Below are 20,441 nucleotides of genomic sequence, written 5' to 3'. Positions count from 1 at the left end.
TACTTATTGTCCATTTTTATTTTTGTTATGTTCCGATTTTTTCCTCGGTATAAATTACTACGGATAATTTTATTTGATTGATAAATTGTTATGGGCATGAAAACAAAAAGGTACAATTTTTACTGACTTGAAAAGCATATTCATGTTTAGCTTCCACGCGAACAATGGCGGACGATAAAACATTTCACAAACACAACTATCATCCAATTCAAAGGGCGGGCCAAATTTTAATTAACAGACGTGCCGAAAATCAGAACTAAAAGTATTAAATGTTCTATAAGAAGGAGAAAAATAACAGTGTGCGAATCCACTTGTTATTACATGTGCATCACGTGGATCTCAGATCTTTATTTTGGTTAGAAAGGATTTCGTATATTTTTTTCCCACTGCGAGCATATATATTATTGTTTTCTATTTTTTAAGATATATATATTATTGTTTGCTCTTCACAAAGTTAGAGCTCAACTGTATATCACAATTTCGAGAGTATATGAACTACAATTTCAATCGTACACGAATCACTTTGAACAATCTTCTATATAGATGCACAATAAAAATTGTGGGAGGGTATTGCAACTATTTCAATATGGGGGACACAAACGAAAATTATCTTACCGGCATTAATTCTTAATGAGGATTTTAGGGGTCGCAGTAACAATAAGAAAATCAGTTGCATAAAAGGGGTCTTGAACTGTTGATTGATGTACTGTTCAAATTTCATCCTTATGAGCAAGAATTTTAATTTATTTCACTCATTGTCAAATATATATTTTTGTTATCCTATGTGGGAGATCTTGCATATAATTTGTGGCTATAAATCCAATTAAAATTTCGAACCAAAACAAATGTATGAAAGATACAACTTAATTTATTTGATTTTTCTTGTGAAAAACAAAGAAGGTTTAGGTCTACTGTATTATTCTTTTCTTTTGTTCATTTTTCTTCTGGTTATGCTCCACTTTTTTCAATGTATGAAAGATACAACTTAATTCATTTCATCTATGAATTACACTGAACACGAAAATGAAACGTTACAACTATTACTAACTTGAATAATATATATTCATGTTTAGTTCACCAAGCGAACATTGGAAATCGGTAAAGCATTTCACAAAAACAACTATCATCCAATTGCTTCAACCACCTACGACATTCTCTTTGCGCTCTTATGATCTCATGTGAGCGGTGATGCCTACTACTATGGTGGGGTTGTTGGTGATGGTTGTTCTCTGCTCTGTGCCTGTGCTCATTGTGGTGGTTACGGTCTGGGTCAGGTTCATGTCCCTGTACAGGCCCAACCTTCGGGTCAGACTCATTTTGATGAATATGATTGAGGCCTTGTCCTTGTGGGCTCGGTGGCGGATACCATGTGATCTCATTGGGTCCACTCGGAGTTAGTTTTTCATTACCAACTGCTTGAACGAGACTTTCAGCTGTCCGCAATGGCAATAAACTACATGCCTGGTTAGCTAAAGCAAACTGCGAAAAACATAACGGTTCTAGCCTCATTGGCGGAACCGATTCAATTTTCTCGACAAAATTTACCACGATCATCGCCATTATTACGATGACAATTTTCTTTTTGATCTCAAACTTTTCCATCTCCTTATTTATTTAAGTTTCTTGTGGAACCATGGAATGAAGAAACCAAAAGATACAGGACGACGATCCAACCATAAGTTGGTTCATCATCACTTGCCCAAATAGATATTTTTGATGTGCCATTAGTCCAGTTTCTCGAGGAAACCAAATATTGTCTAGAGGGCACAATTATCCTGCGTGGTGGGAATCATTACTGCTTGATGGTCATGTTTGTACGCGTGAAAATAGCCCCACATGTAGGAAGGGATAACTAGCAACCAACAATATAGTGTACAAGTCTTCTCCATTCATTGTCAATTGATTTTGAGTTGGATGACCACAAACTTAACATGATTGGTATCAGATATAAGCCCACACGTGATAGGTTTAAAAGTCACATGTGCTCCACGTCACTTGAAACAAAAAAGAAACACGTGTTAGGATAACCACGACTAGGGATGGGAATCAGGCGGGTTTGGTCGGACTCAGGCGCTTGCTTCGCGGACATGGGATGATCAGGTTCGAGAGTGAAATGTCCGATCGGGCAATTCGGGTCGGAAAAATATGAGTCTCCTTGTACCCGCGGCCCTGTTCTGCCCGCTCAGGCTCGGGCGGACGGGTCGCGGGCTTTTGGAATAAAAATGAAAGAATGGTTTAGGATTCGTAAGCCTTAGGGTTCGACTTTTAGGAATAGTTCAGTCAAGTGGAATAAATCTTTGAATTTCATTTATAAATATAAGACAAAATTGCAAAAAAAAAAAAACATAAAAAAAGATTAACACCGTAGATTGTACATAAGTAAAAAACACAAACCGAAATTAAATGACAAAACAAAAATTGCATTTTTTACATCTTCAAGTTACAACTTTCATGTCAACAGTTGGTAGCCAAGTGGTTCCAAGGTGTTGACACAAACTCCAGAAATCCCTGGAGGTCCCAGGTTCGAATCCCAGAGAAGGTGGAATCTTTGGTTATTTGAATTGGGATTATTAGGGTATAAATAATGTTGTTGGGCTTTAGGCCATGTCTAGTTGGGCTATAGGCCCGGTCTTGTTAGTGTTTGAGTGGGCGGTTATCGAGCTTATCACATCTATGATGTATCAAGTGCCAAATATAACGACATACGTAGATCGTAGTCGACTTCCAAAAAAAAAAGTTACAACTTTCATCTGCAAAAACAAATTTGTGGAAGATAAGACAAGTTTAACATCAACACTTAAATCATATAATACAACTAACTTACATAAGTTAGATCTATTTTAGATAAGTTTATACAATAACCATGAGAAATAAATATATATTTAATTCATTAGAATATAGACCTGTTTTAGTGATTCAAGACATCTATAATTCATATATCCTTGATTTACATTACTTAACATAAGCAAAAAACAAAATACAAATCAGATCCGAGAGAACTTTGAAATGGTTAGTAATCCTAACTCCTAAGGTGCAGGCCTGCTGTTAGAGTATAAAGACCGAGATGAATCGAGATTTGTAGATATCCGCATCACCGTCCAAGATATATGAAGATATTATTTATACTTATCCTAGATAGAGTCCTAGGAAAATAAGATATCCAAATCACTCTATAAATAGAAGTGACCTCTTATGTATTTTACATTGAATTGAGTTGCATTGAGTCTTCGAGTCTGTAACCAACCAATCCCACGATTGTGGAGATAATATAAATCAGTCATGAATGACTTTCTCCGTGTATGTAGGTCGTGATCCTCCGACCGAACCACGTAAACTATTGTGTTATTTACTTTATGTTTACCTCTCTCTATCACTCGATCTCAATCTCCTTCTCGGCTTCAATCCGAGCTCACATCACCATCTCACTCGACCATAACCCTCTCTCTCGGCTATATCTCTCTCCCTCACGATATCACTCGTGGGTTGTTATCTCTCCCTCATGATTTCTCTCACGTGAGTGTGAAATTTCACATGGTTTCTAGACACTATCTTTCTGTCACCTATCTCTTCTTTTTGTGACACTATGTTTTCATCATCCTCTTCGTGGATCCACCGGTTCCTCTCTTCCATCATGAACTACATATGGTATCGTTTCCTCCTTAGTTTGTTGATAAATTTGAAGTTCACCTCCCTCTCACCAAATTTTATTCAAGCTCGAGAAAGAAAAAAAGCAAAGAAGAAAATAATGAGATTCAAGCTTACGAAAGCCAATATTATTATATCAAGTTTATGTGCGATTACATGTTCAAGTTGCAGACAAAGAATTCAACACCATTGGGAGACATTAAACAACAATTAAAATTCAAGTTCAAGTTTGAATCCGATCGTATGCGCGCAACATCCATCTTTTCCAAGTTCAATTTTCAAGTTGGAAACTCCACAAGTTCCGCTTCCAACTTGAGGGGGAGTGTTAGAGTCTAAAGATCGAGATGAATCGAGATCCGTAGATATCCGCATCAACCGTCCAAGATATATGAAGATATTATTTATACTTATCCTAGATAGAGTCCTAGGAAAATAAGATATCCAAATCACTCTATAAATAGAAGTGACCTCTTATGTATTTTACATTGAATTGAGTTGCATTGAGTCTTCAAGTCTGTAACCAACCAATCCCACGATTGTGGAGATAATATAAACCAGCCATTAATGGCTTTCTCCGTGGATGTAGGTTGTGATCCTCCTACTGAACCACGTAAATTATTGTGTTATTTACTTTATGTTTACCTCTCTATCACTCGATCTCAATCTCCCTCTCTCCTTCTCGGCTTCAATCCGAGCTCACATCACCATCTCACTTGGCTTCACCGGGTTCACCTCTCCATCTCGACTTCATCCGAGACGAATGTCTATAGAGGTTTATACCTCTTCACACCTGCGGTGGTACTGTGGTTGGTAGTAATATGTGGTGGATTAGAGAAAGAGAGAGAAAACTAACAACTCAGTAAGGTAGTAAGATGGGATGAAGCCATGGAGGATATGAGCGGTGGAGGTGATGGGCAGTGGTGTTGAATAATACGGATGTACAAGAAGTGTAAAGATACTTTTGTTGCTCAAACATGAGGTGGCAACATTATGGGATAAGGTGGCAACATTATGGGATAAGGTGACCTCGTATGGGTGTGGTGGTATCCATATAGGTGTAGGTGGCAACATATGGGAGCAATAAGTTTGAGGTGACTTCTCCCATGTAAGTCTTCAATTGAATGAGACGCCTCTTTATGTTAAGGTGTCCATTTTGTTTGAGGTGTCCTCAATTGAGACTTCTACATAACAAATGCCAATCACATAAAGAGACACCCTAGACGTTAAATGACACCTCAATGGTGAGGTGTCAACAAAATCTCCATTCTCTACACTATAAAAAGAGAGAAATGGTGATGTTCAAAATCACCCCATCCATTCCATCTTCATAAACAAGCTAAGAGAAGAGAAAGCGAATTAGTATTAGAAAGAGAGTATAGTTTCTTCTAAATACATGTCTTTCCTTTTATAAAAGAGTTGATAGTATTTCTCTTATTATAAGAGAGAGGTTGTTCATAATTGTTATCTCCTTATTTAGAGAGAAGTAGTTGTAATTAATTTATCTCTAAGTGTAAATCTATCTACAAAGTTGTTCATCTTCGTGTTGTTTGTTATTCGGCTTTAGTTGCAATTGAGTGTCTAAGACTCGCAACCTTTCTAACAAGTGGTCTGGTTAGTTAGGTCATCTGGTGGAAGAGGAAGAAGGTGGGGATCTTGGAGGCTACTAGGGTTTCTAAACAATGGTAGAAGGGTTGGGGGTATTTATAGGTGAAGAGTTAACTAGACGGGTAGACTTGTATTGGTCCTATCGGGTGGTCAGTTAGGGCAGTTTATCGGCGGGTGGTGCAGGCTGTATCCTGCAATTAGGAAGGTAGTTGACAATAAAAGAGACTAAGAGAGGCAACATATCTCACTCTACGTTGCTAATCGCGGATGCTCTCACGCGACCAAGCCACACACCTAAGCAGTTTAGTTCCTAAGCAGTTTAGGAGTCTTTCCATATTTCTGTGTTAGCATTAAAGGTGAGTTAAGTCGTTTGTCTTTTGAGTTCTACTCTCTCTATATATCTGTAATTCTTAATCGATGGAAGGAAGTTTTCTGGGTTTTATTTTCTACAAGAATTATCTTGTTTCGAGTGAGTGATTCCTCTACAATCAAGTGTGTGGCTTGGTCGCGTGAGAGCATCCGCGATTAGCAACGTAGAGTGAGACTACGCGTCGAATTACAAGACTTTCAGCATCATAATCAGGTTCACAATATTCTTCTTCTACATCTTTTGATGAGTTGTCATGGATTGGGTCACAATCATTATCTACTTGTTCATCTTCAACGATGTCAACTTCTGCTTTCTTTGTGGGGCATTCATAAGCACGATGACCATATTCTCCACATCTAAAATACTTTTGAGTTGGACGATGAGATACCTTTACCCTTATCTTGCATACTTTCTCCCATACGTGAGTTTTATGCGAGTGACCCTTTGTCTCGATATCCAGATTTTTCAGCTGAAACTTTAGAATTTTCTCCCTTCTTGAAGGCTCCCCACTTTATCTTTTGCTCCGCCTTAAGTGACATTTAATATGCTTCTTCGAGGGAATGAATGGAATGCATTGTCAACTCTGCACGTAATGAATTCTTCAGTCCGCTTGTGTATCGTGCTACAAGATGATCGTCACTCTCATTCAGATTTAAGCGACTCAATAGTTTATAAAACTACTCTTCAGTGTAATCAGCAACACTTTGGTCGTTCCGTTGACGAAGCATTTGAATACATGGAAGCATTTGAGTTACTTCTTCGACTTCGCATGGGCGAGGTTGGAAGTCTTTGAAGCAACTCAGTCACTTGTTGTTGCAAAGCTTGATTAGCATTACGCATTTCGTTGATCTGATCTTGCAGACCAACTTGTTCAACATTCCTCCTCCTTCTTGGTGGCATTTTGAAAGGTTGCAACAGCAAAAACACACGACAACTATCTCCTTAAACAGAAAAAAAAAGGAACTTTTAGCTCTACCCTGAGTCCCGCCAGCGTCCGTCCGATATAACGGGTTGGGTACGCCGAACAGGGTGCTTCTCAATTGTCGGGTCTCGTCGGTCCGGGAAGTTAGAGGCGAATTTCGGATTTCCAAATCGTTTTCCCAGCCCTAACCACGCCACACGTGGTGGACGTGTGTGAATAGTCAAGGGATAAATAGCAACAAAAAATATAATGTATATGTCCTCTACACTCTCGTTGCTAATTGACTTTGAGTTGGACACCCACGAACTCAACAATACTATATCTATTCCAATTTAGCCTCACACAAGGTGAGTCATAAAACTAAAAAATGAATTAATAATTAGTAAGTCGTTTAAATCCAATCCGAGTTAATTAGGAATATACACAACCATAACTAATCATTCCCTAAAGAATAGGTAAAAGCTCCACTAATTCATATTAGGTATTGACTTACTCCACTAATCACTAACTCAGATTATTCATTGTCAGTATTATTTAAATGATGAATTCTTCTGTGATTGGAATCCTCTCCTTTCTGAGTTGAACTGAATTTTATTACAACATGGAAATCTTGTATGTATTTCATCCTACTTTATTTATTTTCCTTTTATAATTTTCATCTTTTTGAATTGAGGTTTTAAGGTTTTCTGATTTTATGTAGTTCATATTGTGGGAAAGAAAAATAGCAAGCCTTAGAGAAGAACCATTAGGGCTTATTTTCATATTTGAATTATTTACAATTAGAAGAGGAAAGAAGTAGAAATTAAAATGATCTATCCTAAATCCTAAAAATAGTTTTGACACGAATACAAATTTGAAAGTTAAGTTAAATTGTCGATTAGTTATATATATATATATATATATATATATATATATATATATATATATATATATATTTTTGTCGATATTCTCACTTGTTCTTTTTAATCTCTTGGCAGCAAATTTTAAATTAAAAGTTGAAAAAGAGAATGACAAACGAGAGAAATCAATTATGTGACAAGGAAATTTGGTCTAATCTTCCTTTTGATATGTTAGTCACAATCGCAAATCTTTTGAATATAATGGAGCTTATTGATTTCAGTAGTGTATGCAAACAATGGCGTATAGCATCTATTAGGGCTTCCCTTTATGTTGAAAAGAAGTATGACCCATGTTTTGTTTTATACTATGATGATGAGTCTCCTATGTGTACTATCCAAGAACTAATAAGTGGAAAAAAATATGAAAGATATTTGCCAGATTTGGAAGGTGGGAAGTGCATCGCATCCAAAGGTGGTTGGTTACTTGTATCGAAAAAACAACAATTGTTCTTCTTATGTCCTTTTTCTCGAGTAAAAATAACACTTCCAAACTATCCTCGCAAAAATTCAGATGGTCTTGTTGCTACATTTTCATCTCCACCCACATCTCCGGACTGCATCGTTTTTGTAGTTAGCAAAATAGTGGATACGCACGAATTTGATCTAGATGTGCTAAAACAAGGAGAAAAAAAATGGATTACAAATGAACTTGATAATAGGTGCGGTGAGTCGTGGGCAGCTCACATCGAAGTTAGACTTCTATTTTGGTTTGAAAGGACTTTACATATTTTTTACGACGAAGATGTAACAATTGTTGCTTGTTCTTCACAAACTGAGGACTCAACTATATTCACAGATGCAGGAGTACACAAGAGTCAACAACAATTTGAAATATATGAGGATGATTCCATAATTCCTTCCATATTGTTAAATAAGACTGTTGCTCCTAAGTCATTTTTTGTCTGTGGGACACAAATTAACACAGTCTTGCCGTCGGTACTTCTGGGCCATAACTATTGGAATTTCAGTAAAGAAGAGAAAATTGGTTGCTTCAATTTCGTGTGGATTGATATACCGTTCTTCAAATTTCATCCAGATAAGAGTTGGTCTCTACTAGAATAATTCATATATATATATGGACAAAGAGTACTATTATAAGCAAGAAAGTAAATTAATTTAGGCAATAAATAAAGTATTTAATGTAATAAATTTGTCGGGTTTTAGTTCTCGTTCATGTTGTTGGGTTTTAGGTTTTTTCATTAATTATTTAATTAGGCGACTACCGTGCTTATCACATCTTCATGATGTATCAATGCCTTGTAACGACTAACGTAGATCGTAGCCGATTTATTAAAAAAAAAAGTTATTTCATTCACTGTCAACAAAATATGGCCAAATGTGGAGGTTTTGCATTTTGTGTGTTTATAATTTAAATCGATAAAAAAAAAAATTATTCAGGCCAAATGAAGAAGACTTGATCTACTTATTGTCCATTTTTTTATTTTTGTTGTGTTCCCATTTTTCCCTAACTATACATATGGTTTATAAATTACTACGGATAGTTTTATTTGATTGATAAACTGTTATGGGCACGAAAACGAAAACGATAAAACATTTCACGAACACAACTATCATCCAATTCCAAGGCCGCTCCAGATCTTTATTATATATTTTTTTTCACACTAGCACATAATATTGTTGGCTCTTCACAAAGTTAGAACTCAACTATATATTCACAATTTCACTAGTATAATTCAGTTTTCCTCAATATATAGGAAAGATACAACTTAATTTATTTGATTGATAAATTACAGATCGCACGAAAATGAAACATTACAACTATTACTAACTTGAATAATATATTCATGTTTAGTTCTCCAAGCGAACATTGGCAATCGATAAAGCATTTCACAAACACAACTATCATCCAATTGCTTCAACCACCTACAACATTCTCTTTGCACTCTTATGATCTGCGAGCGGTGATGACTACTACTACTACTACTACTACGGTGGGGTTGCCGGTGATGGTTGTTATCTGTTCTGCGCCTGTGCTCATTGTTGTGGTTACGGACTGCGGAGCGGTGATGCCTACTACTACGGTGGGGTTGCTGGTGATGGTTGTTGTTTGCTTTGTGCCTGTGCTCATTGTCGTGACTACGGTCTGGGTCAGGTTCATGTCCCTGTACAGGCCCAACCTTCGGGTCAGACTCGTTTTGATGGTTATGATCGAGGCCTTGCCCTTGTGGGCTCGGTGGCGGATACCATATGATCTCATTGGGTTTTCTCCGAGTTAGTTTTTCATTACCAACTGCTCGAGCGAGACTTTCAGCTGTCCCTAATGGCAATAAACTACACGCCTGGTTAGCTAAAGCGAACTGCGACAAACATAACGGAACTGACTCAATGTTCTCGACAAAATTTACCACGATCATCGTCATTATTACGATGACAATTTTCGATTGGATCTTGAACTTTTCCATCTCCTTATTTGTAGATAATTTCTACAAATATTAAAGATGCCTATGGACTAGTAAGATGTATTTATATGTCTAAAGGTTTGGGCTTCTTACCAATTCACTTGCTACTTTTTAGGTTTCACTCTCTTTTGGCTTTCAATATGGTTTTCTTTTTGATGGCTATATCATAGGCGAATTTTGAGAAATTCATTTATGCATGATCTTTGAAAAATGCATTGAGATTTTAGTTGAAGTCTTTTAAATTTAAGTTTGTCATTCATGTTGCATGTAATGCCCTAGGTTACTAGCTAGTGGTTCTTGTGCATATTTCCATGAGATCACTACATGGACATTAATACAAAAGGAGAAGTATATTATAAATCCTATTCTCATTCACTAATTCTTTTATTGAGTTATACTAATATATGTAGTTTTTGAAATGGGTAAAAAAGATGTTGTGTGGCAGCCAGAATCAAGAAGGGAAATGACAAAAGTACCCCCCAGAGGTACAACTTAGGTGACCGAAAAGACAAGGGACAAAATAGGGTGAAATTATCCTTTTGCCCCTATTAGTTTTGAAACAAGAAATGCCAAGTGTATATAGAATTTCCCTTTTAAATGTACATAAAACGATAAAGTAGTCATATAGGGTTTGGACATGAACCATAAAAAATAAATGGTCAAACGTAGAAAACTAGACGATTGAGTTTTTTGTTGGTAAAGAAAAGACCTAAAGTACTCGAGCATAGACTAGTAAAAATGAAAACCAAAATTTTTTTTTGTTGAAAGAGAAGCAAAACTTAAACCACAATCAATGTTAATTTCTTGATATTATTTTGTGCTCATTGCATAGTTAACATTGGGAAACTTTAAAGGCCCCTTAAAAGTGTCAAAGGCGCCTCTCTCGTGGCAAAATTTAATACATACTCAATAAGTGTCAAACTTTGTGAGGGAAAGAGGTCTGACACTTACAAGGGGCACTTTTAGAAAAAAAAAATTGGTTGACGGGGCACTTTTAGAACTTCTCTTTATGTTGTCGTTGTAGAATATATACTGATATTTTTGTTTATCATAAATTTCATTCTTATACACTGGTGCATAACACTAAGTTTTTATCTCTGTAAATACTTTAAACCGCATAAATGTCGTACAATCTATCAATTTAGACATTTGGTACACCAATTCGCTACATCAATAGTTAAGAGACTATGGTGCTGTTTGTTTTTTCAAATTTTCAGATCTGAAATCTGAATTCGCCCTAATTCAGATTTCAGATGTTTGTTTTTTTTATTTTAACAAAATCTGAAATTTGGGCTGAATCACTATATGTCTGAATTGGCTGAATAAGAGCCCAATAATTTCAGACTTTATAACAAGTCTGAAATGGGCTTCCACCATCTGAAAACTTCCAAAAGACATTTGTACCCCTGTAAAATTTAGGGAAATACTTCCATATCCCCATCTTCATCTTCACCACCACCATCACTACCACCACCACCACAAAATCAGCACCACCACAGAATCATCACCATTAAACAATCAGTCAACCGCCACCAAACAGCCACCACAAATACACCACCACCACCATAGAAAACACCACGAGGGGTTTAGTTTTTGAGAGAGAAAATTACAGCGTTCCATACTCGAATCAGAATTTGCATTGGCTAAAGCAGTCTCTAATATCTCACTAATGACTCCATTATAAACACATAAAGCTTCTTTTTTGTTCCCAAAATTGGAACCCATAACTGTTTTTTCTCCTCTAATTGATCTTCTTCCACCACGGAATCTAACCCAGAGTTTTCTTTCTCTTTTTCTAAACTCATGACTATCATTTTTAGTAGTGCCAAATGAATCTTTCTGGTTTGATTCACAAATCTCAACTGATTCTGTTGATGCTTTACAAACCCTAAAGTGTTTAAGCTTAACGAAGGGATTAACAGTACAAAATCCAGAAAGGGAATCAGACCTTGAATTAAGAAAGTGAAATACACTGATGGTGGATCCGTCTCTTCATCGCCGATCTAGAGAGAGACCTCCACCGCCGTCTCTTCATCGCCGGAGCACCATTTGTTAGAGAGAGGAGGGAGTCTGGGAGAGAGAGAGACGGTAGAGAGATAGCAATTAGGTTTAGGTTTTGATTTTCTTTTTATTTCACTCAAGGGAGGAGTGAGAAATTAGGGTTTAGGGCTTTAGGCTATGTTTGGCTAGAATATGAAATAGGGATATAAATGTCAAAGTCTTAATTCAGACTTTATAATTCAGATTTTAAAAACAAACATCCAGCTTATAATATAATTCAGTCAATTCAGATTCAACCAATTCATTTCAGCCAATTCAGATTCAGCCAATTCAGATTCAGACGCAAAAGAAAAAACAAACAGCACCTATAACGAACATCTGAATTCTTCCTACTGAATATTCATTTAACATAACCAAAAAATTTTATTTACATAAGGAAATATGAATGGTGGGCAGGACAAAGATGGAAACTTGGTGAGAAAATATTAGGAGAAAAATTGCAAGATTAGGGAAAATAAATTGGTGTTCAATAGTAAAAGGTTTCTTAATTAAGTTGACAAATAAGTTGACAAATAATAGTTCAACAAAAAAAAAAAGTTGACAAATAAATACTAATGTGAAAGATTTGTGAAAAGAGATATACAATCCCTACTCTATTAAGATTGGATTATTAATGACAAGAAATGAGTGGAGAACTAATAATATTTTGCAATAATTGAAATTCTTGCATTAATAGGAAAACTGTTAATTGCATTGAAGATAACTAATTATGGGATGATTAATCAACTTAATAACCTTCTTTTGAAAATGATTTTCCCATCATTTGCCATGCATAGGGGTGGGAATTTTGCCCATGAGCCCGAACCCGCCCACGGGCACCCGAGTCCAACGATGACCATGGACGCCCGCGCCCGTCTCGGGCACAACCCGCCCAGCCCGCCAAATTTTAGTGGGCGGGCATGGGTTAAAACCTCTACCCGCGCACCCGCCCATGCCCGCACCCACTTAACCTCACCCAATGATAACCAATCAAATTACATCAACTTTATGGGTTGATGAAGCCCCAGCTGTCTATGTTGCTAGGCTTAGTTGAGATGGTAAACAATATGCTTAAGGGAAATCACACGAACCCAATATATTGCTTTGCAATGGCCCAAGAGAATTCTTAGTAGAATACTGAAGTAGTCTTTGGCTTTGAGGGAACAAAGAGTGGGGTAAGTTTATATTATATCTCATGAGAATTCTTCATTAGTTTTCGATGTGAGATTAAATTCCTAAAAGGAACAACACAAATAACGTTTAGTTTTAATCTCACATTGTCTCTTTAGGTGTTTCCAGATTCTATAAAAAAAAGAGGAAAAAGTGATTTTTTTTTTTTCAAGTCATGAGATTAACCGCTACCCGCCCGCCCATACCCGAATTACACGAACTTCTTAATGGGCTTGGGCGGGTAATGAGCAAGGCGAATTTCAAAATTTCCCGCCCACTTAACCCGCTTACCCTAATAGCCATTGAAAATTTGTGCCCGACCCGCCCAGCCCGATGCTTCAAGTGCCTATGGACGTCCATACCCGCCCAATTCCCACCCCTAGCCCTGCATGTGAAAACTTAATAATATTTTTTTTTGAAGTAAAAAAAGAAAAGATGTGAATGTGGTAGGTTGAAATAAGAAATGCCAATAATGATTGTTTGGTTGTTAATCATATAGTGTCTAGGGCATGAACCATGAAAATAAACGGTTAAACGTAGAAAACTAGATGATTGGATTTACTGTTTGCAGCAAAAAGACCCAAAGTACTTGAACATCAAGCAGTAAAAATCAGAACCAATTTTGAACCAAAAATCGAAGTTAAATTCTTAGTAACATTTTGTGCTCATTGGAGAGATAACATTGGAAAGGTTTAAAGGCCCCTAAAAGTGTCCCTCTCTCGTGGCAAATTCGAGGGATGGAAAGTTTGTGAGGGAAAGCGGCTTAACATTTACGATCGGGACCTTTAAAACTTTTCTCTATGTTACTTTCGTAGAATAGTCATATTTTCTTTTTGTTTATCTCAAATTTCATTCTCATGCATAGCACTAAATTTTCATCTCTCTAAATACTTTAAACCAACTGTATAAATGTCGTAGAACGTATCAATTGAGCAAGGCCGGCCTAAGTATATCGGAGACCCCAAGCGAAATTGAAAATTGGGACCCCATATAATTGATATTAAAAAAAAATTAAATTAAATTTAAACAATTCTAAGGGTAAGATTCGAACCCTTCACCTTTTATCCAAGATTTAATCTATTTACCACTAAGCTATGCTTTAAATTATGTTTGAAATTGATTTAAAGTATAATTAATTTTTGGAAAGTGACATACGAAATATGAAACATGAGGCCCTAGATTATGTGGAGCCCAAAGCGACCGCTTTGGTGGCTTTGGCCACGGGCCGCCCCTGCAATTGAGTGCACCAATTCGGCACATCACTAATTAAAAGACTATAGGGAACATCTGTTTCCTATTGAATATTCATTCAGAACAAACTAACAAAGTTTATTTACATAAAATTTGAGGAGGTATAACAAAGATGGAAACTTGGTGAGAAAATATTAGGAGAAAAATTGCAAGGGTATGGAAGATTAATTGGTGTTTAATTGCAAAAGAATTCTTTATTAAGTTGACAAATAAATACTAATGTGAAAGATTTGGGAATAGAGATATATAATACCTAGATCTATTAAGATTGTATTAATAATGACAAAATATGAGTAGAGAACTAATAATATTTTGCAATAATTGAAAATCTTGCACTAATAGGAAAAATATTAATTGCATTGAATATTAGTTACTGTGATCCAGTGTCAGGAGTGAATTCAACTTTGACTTTTTAAAATGAGAAATGATTTATACTTAACGCCTCTGAATTTTGATTTGTTTTTCTTAAAATGACCACTGAAGAAAGATTATCTTGTTAACAATTCTTATAAATTGAAAATCACATACAAGATTAAGAATACTTTCCGCATCACAAATCAAAGGGTTTTAGTAGGTTTGTTTAGCACTTTGTTTTTCCCTTTTTCTTTTTGTTTTGATCGTTCGGGGGATTTATAACCTTGATATAGCGAGCTCTTCCCAAATTTCATCTTAAGTCAGGTTTAATCAGTCGTAAAATTTCTATCTGACATATAGATTAGGCTTAAATATAACAATATCACCTTAAAATATAACACAAATTACGAACTAACTTGTTCTTTTTTCTTTTTCTTTTTTGCAGAAGTTATTCAGGAAAAAAATGTCAAATTGTCAGCTTCCTACAAATCTACAAATTATTTGTATCGTCTTTCTTGTTTTTCTTTTTTCAACTAGTTTGCATGGATCAACTATCGATCACAGAAAAATCCTTAAAAAGGTCTTATCGCCTGTTCTTCTTTCGAGTTATATTCAACAAGGAAATGTTCAAGAAATTGGTGGCCTAAATGCATATGTTACTGGCTCCTTGGATTCCAAGAGAGGAATTATTATGGCTGCTGATGTTTATGGTGAATATTTCAACTCTACTTTTTTTTTTAACCATTTATTAATCTCTTCGAGTTCTTTACACATACACACATTAAATTCGAGCTAACCTATCGTATAGATTTTCATGATATGTTTAATTTATCACCTAAAGGTTTAGAATACTACCTCAACCTAAAATTTTGTAATTTTTTTTTGCAGGATATGAAAACTCTCAACTAAGGTATGCCCTATTTTTCAGTCGGAACAGATTTTAGTGGGGGTTATTCGTTCAGAATTTTTATCAGATCTTCAAAGTTCTTAAGACCTTTGATTAATGTACTTCGACAAAAAACACCAAATTAAATTAAATTATGTTTCACGTGCATTTTGAAAATAATCAGTTTTGTGTATCCATCTTTTTTTTTCAAAAGGGAGTTGGCGGACAAACTAGCAGCATCTGGATTTTATGTTGTAGTTCCTGATTTCTTTCATGGGGATCCATGGACCGACAATCCTAAACGACCTTTTGACGAATGGATCAAAGATCATGGAGCGGTTCGTAATTCTTTTTTAAAATTTTTGACATTCAATTTTTGATATTTATATTGAAATTTTGAGATCTAATTGTAGGACAAAGGAGCTAAAGAAGCTACGCCGTTGATTGAAGCTCTGAAGAGTAAAGGGGTCTCTCTTGTTGGAGCTATAGGCTTTTGCTGGGGCGGTAAGATTCCCCTGTTTCACAATTTTACTAGACGCAAATTAGGAAAATGTTAAGTGTACAAAGAATTTTTGACGAAATCTTTGACTCGATGAGTCACACAAGTAAAAGAACGGTCTGGATCAAAATCAAACTGTGAAAAACTTTGTCTTTTAGTAAAAATAAGTCATTAAGTAAAAAATTTTGTCATTGTAGCAGTCCCTCACAAATTATACCTAGTAATTATAATTATATACATATAAGAAAAATATTTCCTTCGTAAATTTTTCAGGAAAAGTGTCAATACTACTAGCAGAGTCTTATGATCTGAAAGCAATCGTTACAGCCCATCCTTCATTTGTTACAGTCGATGACATCAAAGGTACGAATTCTCTTTCTCTTCACTTGATTTGAAATATTTTCTTCGGTCAATCAACTTAACTTAAACATGTTTTTTCTCCACGCGAACTGATCACTTGACTTGACATACATGTCACTTTTGGGCTACTTATATACGTACGTGTCTTTGTGTTTGTTGTCTACAGAAGTCAAGATACCCATTTCGATATTAGGAGCTGAACTCGACACAATATGTCCAGTAAAACTTATAAAACAATACGAAGAGGCTTTGGCAACTATGCATGAGGTACGACATCTTTCGTTTTAACTCAATGTTGAAAATAATATGTTTTTTTTTTTTACTTGGACGAATAAGATGGCGGAATTGATACAAGATTTTGGTGTTTTTGTAGAAAATATATTTATATTTGCATACCAATTTGGAATACTAATTATATGCAATAATGTGTAGGTACCAAGTTTTGTGAAGATATTTCCTGGGGTTTCACATGGATGGACTGTGAGGTACAATGCTTCTGATAAAGCAGCTGTGAAGTCTGCTGAAGAAGCCCACAATGACATGTTGTCATGGTTAACTAAGTATCTAATTTAAGAGAGAGAATAAAATATATTAGTTGTTGTTAATTTGCTTTTAAATGAAGGTTTATCTAAATATATTTTTCGTATTTTTATTTTCGTAATTCTAGTACTGTATTAGCCACGGTAGGGTCGAGATCTTTCGACTCAATGTTGTTATGGTTTGGGGAGAGCAACCCCACTTTTCACCTAGACTAAAATATGCAGGATTTCTTACTTTGTGTGGAAGATAAAGATCCATTTACAAACCATTGTTATCGCCGTCATCACCAACATCTCTCATTGTCCCTAGCTCTCTTTTGTTGACGACATAGACTTCTTCTATAGACTATACTCACCAAAATAGTTCTTTCCCTTCGTAAAAAAAAAAAAAGTTGTTCGTGTAAGTGTATAATACTTCTTTTCCTAGCGTTTGGAAGCGAAGGAAGGGAGATAAAGAGGAAAAAACCAAAAATGGAGAGAGGAGAGGAAAAAGCTAGCAACATAAAATTGAGGGATTTATTTTCTAAATTCTCGCTCTGAAAAATAAAATCCTTTCGGCCATTAATTAGATTGACCAATACATTTTTGTTTTTCTTTTCCTTCTATATAAGTGAGTCTCCCGTATATATAAACGTCGACAAAAATTATAGATTGTCGAAAACAAAACGGTTGTATGTAGTATAGAATTCGATATAATTGATTAAATTCAATAACATGAATCCACTTCCTCTGCGAATCCAATGTCGGACCTCTAGAATTTTGACTACACCGCTCACTACACCCTTTATCTATTAATTATTAAATTTTCAAAAAATTTCGAGATCGACAGACGTATCACTACAAGAAAATAGTTAATGAACAATGAGAGGATCAAATGAGGTGTAACTAAAGTGTAAGGGGAGGAGAATGCAACATCACCCATAAAAAGAATGACCAATAGGAATCAAGAATCACGGATATATTGTGAGCATACTAAAATCACATGCTCCAAAATCCCTTCAATTCCCACATTTATAATTCTCACCTGTTTTTCCACCAACCAATCCCATCTTTATATCCCTCACTGTTCTCTGATTTCATCCCTTTACTGCAAATTTGTACTAAAAAGCAATGGCAGGACCTCAGTGCTGTGAGAATCCCCCAACCCTCAATTCAAGTTTTGGAGCTGGACTAGTTGAACAACTTGGGGGTCTTAAAACTTACATTTCTGGTTCATTGGATTCCAAGAAAGCTATTCTTCTTGTTACTGATGTTTATGGTGATTACCCTTATTTCAATTTCCTCTTCCCTTTCATTTTCTAATACTACTAGATTACTAGTTTGATTATCTCATACTGTATATTATGTGGTTTTCTCAAGTGGGGTTTTTGCTTATTTTGTAGTTTAGAATGTTTGAACATTAGGTTTTCAAGTTTTGATTGTGTTCTTTACTCTTGTCAGACCTCGAGTCAGATTTCAGATCTGACTAAAAAAAGACCACTCTTTCCTTCAACTGGTGAATATAGTTTGCAATGATTCTTGACTTGGTTATCTTATTTATTCAGGATATGAAGCACCCAACTTGAGGTATGCCCAATTTTTACCTTGCTCTTAATTGGTACAAGCTATATATTGAAAATTAATATTTGAAGACATGAAAATATCTCAATTATTTAACTTGGAATAGTAGAATATTAGTAGAACACTAGAACTCTTAAATTCTCGAATCGTTTTTGTTAGAATTTGTGAGTGGCGTTCGAGATATATTCTGATGTTTAGACATTGCACTGAAAGACGATCGAGAAGAAAAGGCGTTAATATAATGGCTCATATTGATTATCAAAAGTTTGTGTCCTCATTTTTCGGTTCGGGTATCTCACGTGTTAATTTAGCTTTGTTAGCAAACCAAACTTGCGGAATCAATTCGAGAGAATATTGAGGCCTTAGATAATATAATCTTGGTTATGAGACTTCCCTTTGTCAACATCGAACTATTCTCAAACACTCTGTAAGATGATAAAAAAACAAGAGCATTGAGGCTCTATATATGTTTATAAATTGCATAACGACTAACCGATATTCTTTATTGTGTAGTAGTTCCCCGTACATCAATCCTTAGAATTTGTTTTTGACCACATTTCATTATTATAATTCGGTATTGGTATTTCATATGGATTGCTTGATTATTTATAGTCATTGATGCAAATTACATGTTAATATGATAATATCCATTTATACTACTGTCGTAATCTTGAATTTGTAAAGGAAGTTAGCAGACAAAGTTGCAGCAGCTGGATTCTATGTTGTAGCTCCTGATTTCCTCCACGGAGATCCTTATGTACCAGATAACCTTGAGAAGCCTCTACCGATATGGTTACAAGAACATGGAGCGGTTGAGTTTCTTTACTTCCTACTTTCATGTTCGATATGATCTTAGGGAGATTCAGTATGTACATTTATTCTAAAGATTTAGACACATGTTGTTGTTTTTATAGGATAAGGCAGCCGCAGAAGCCAAACCAGTTATCGAAGCTATAAAAAGTAAAGGAATTTCCGCAATCGGAACTGCAGGCTTTTGTTGGGGTGGTAAGAATTGTTGTTCGTTCTCTTGTTTCGATCTTTATAGTTTCTCGTAGCACTGAGATTGAATTGGATCTTCTTTTTAAATGAATTCTTTTAGGAAAGGTAGTTGCCCACTTAGCCAAGACTGACGATCTCAAAGCTGTGGTTTTCCTACATCCTTCATTTGTCACTGTTGAAGACATTAAGGGTATGAATCTTATTTCCTCATGGTTTTCGATTATTGGTTGTTCCAAACAGACTCTATCCGTGTTTGTTTAAATGGTGGAAGTGTTATTTTCAACAAAAAAAGTAAACGGTATGCATATATTTTCACCAGAGATCAACATCCCAGTTTCTGTTCTTGGAGCTGAGATAGACCAGAGGACTCCACCAGAACTTGTAAAGCAATTTGAAGAGGTCTTGTCCACAAAATCTGAGGTAAGATTCAATGCTTTTAATTCCGATACACACACATGAAAACCGAGTACTTTTTCTCTTCTGTTAGTTACAATATCATTATAATGAACAAATTAGTTAAGTAGATTTCATGTTTTCAATTCCAATAAGAGATTGAACGATATCTGATTTCCTATGCATAGGTTGATGGTTTCGTGAAGATATTTCCTGGGGTTAAACACGGATGGTCGGTGAGATACAATGTTGAAGATGAAGTAGCAGTCAAGTTTGCCGAAGAGGCTCAAAACGACATGCTAGCATGGTTTGTCAAGCATGTTAAGTGAGAGTTTACGATCACGATTATAATTAATTACTATTGAAAATAAAGTTGCTTTTTCTTTTACTTAGATCAATGTTGTATGCAAAACTTAGTAACACTATTAGTATTAGGGAAACATTTTGGGGTTGTTTCGTATTTTGTTTAATATAAATAAAATGCCTATATTGGCTTGTCGAAACGTGGGCCTTAACAATCTTGTACTTA

At 35.6% G+C, this 20,441-nt stretch overlaps 3 protein-coding genes across 3 annotated transcripts; all 3 read left to right on the top strand.

Moving 5' to 3' along the window:
* The first annotated feature begins 7,549 nt into the window (after positions 1–7,549).
* On the top strand, positions 7,550–8,661 carry LOC147535997 (F-box/kelch-repeat protein At1g57790-like). The gene has a single exon (XM_086640116.1). The coding sequence runs from the start codon at positions 7,550–7,552 to the stop codon at positions 8,501–8,503; it is 954 nt and encodes a 317-aa protein (XP_086496242.1). The 3' UTR covers positions 8,504–8,661.
* A 6,466-nt stretch (positions 8,662–15,127) lies between these two features.
* LOC147535996 (endo-1,3;1,4-beta-D-glucanase-like) lies at positions 15,128–17,054 on the top strand. Its single transcript, XM_086641784.1, has 7 exons — positions 15,128–15,386; positions 15,565–15,586; positions 15,777–15,900; positions 15,976–16,066; positions 16,335–16,424; positions 16,588–16,688; positions 16,854–17,054. Exons 1-7 carry the CDS (start codon positions 15,140–15,142, stop codon positions 16,992–16,994), a joined length of 816 nt encoding a protein of 271 aa, XP_086497910.1. The 5' UTR covers positions 15,128–15,139; the 3' UTR covers positions 16,995–17,054.
* Positions 17,055–18,046: 992 nt separating this feature from the next.
* LOC147535995 (endo-1,3;1,4-beta-D-glucanase-like) lies at positions 18,047–20,415 on the top strand. The gene is made up of 7 exons (XM_086641786.1): positions 18,047–18,218; positions 18,505–18,526; positions 19,205–19,331; positions 19,435–19,525; positions 19,620–19,709; positions 19,839–19,939; positions 20,101–20,415. The coding sequence occupies exons 1-7, from the start codon at positions 18,071–18,073 to the stop codon at positions 20,239–20,241; spliced, it is 720 nt and encodes a 239-aa protein (XP_086497912.1). The 5' UTR covers positions 18,047–18,070; the 3' UTR covers positions 20,242–20,415.
* Positions 20,416–20,441: the final 26 nt, after the last annotated feature.

The sequence above is a fragment of the Eschscholzia californica genome, unplaced genomic scaffold (genome assembly GCF_041429995.1).
Source record: "Eschscholzia californica isolate CP2 unplaced genomic scaffold, dmEscCali1.0.p SCAF_5, whole genome shotgun sequence".
Classification (NCBI taxonomy): Eukaryota; Viridiplantae; Streptophyta; class Magnoliopsida; order Ranunculales; family Papaveraceae; genus Eschscholzia; species Eschscholzia californica.
Note: the sequence above shows the minus strand (reverse complement) of the source record. Positions and strands in the feature narration are given on the sequence as shown.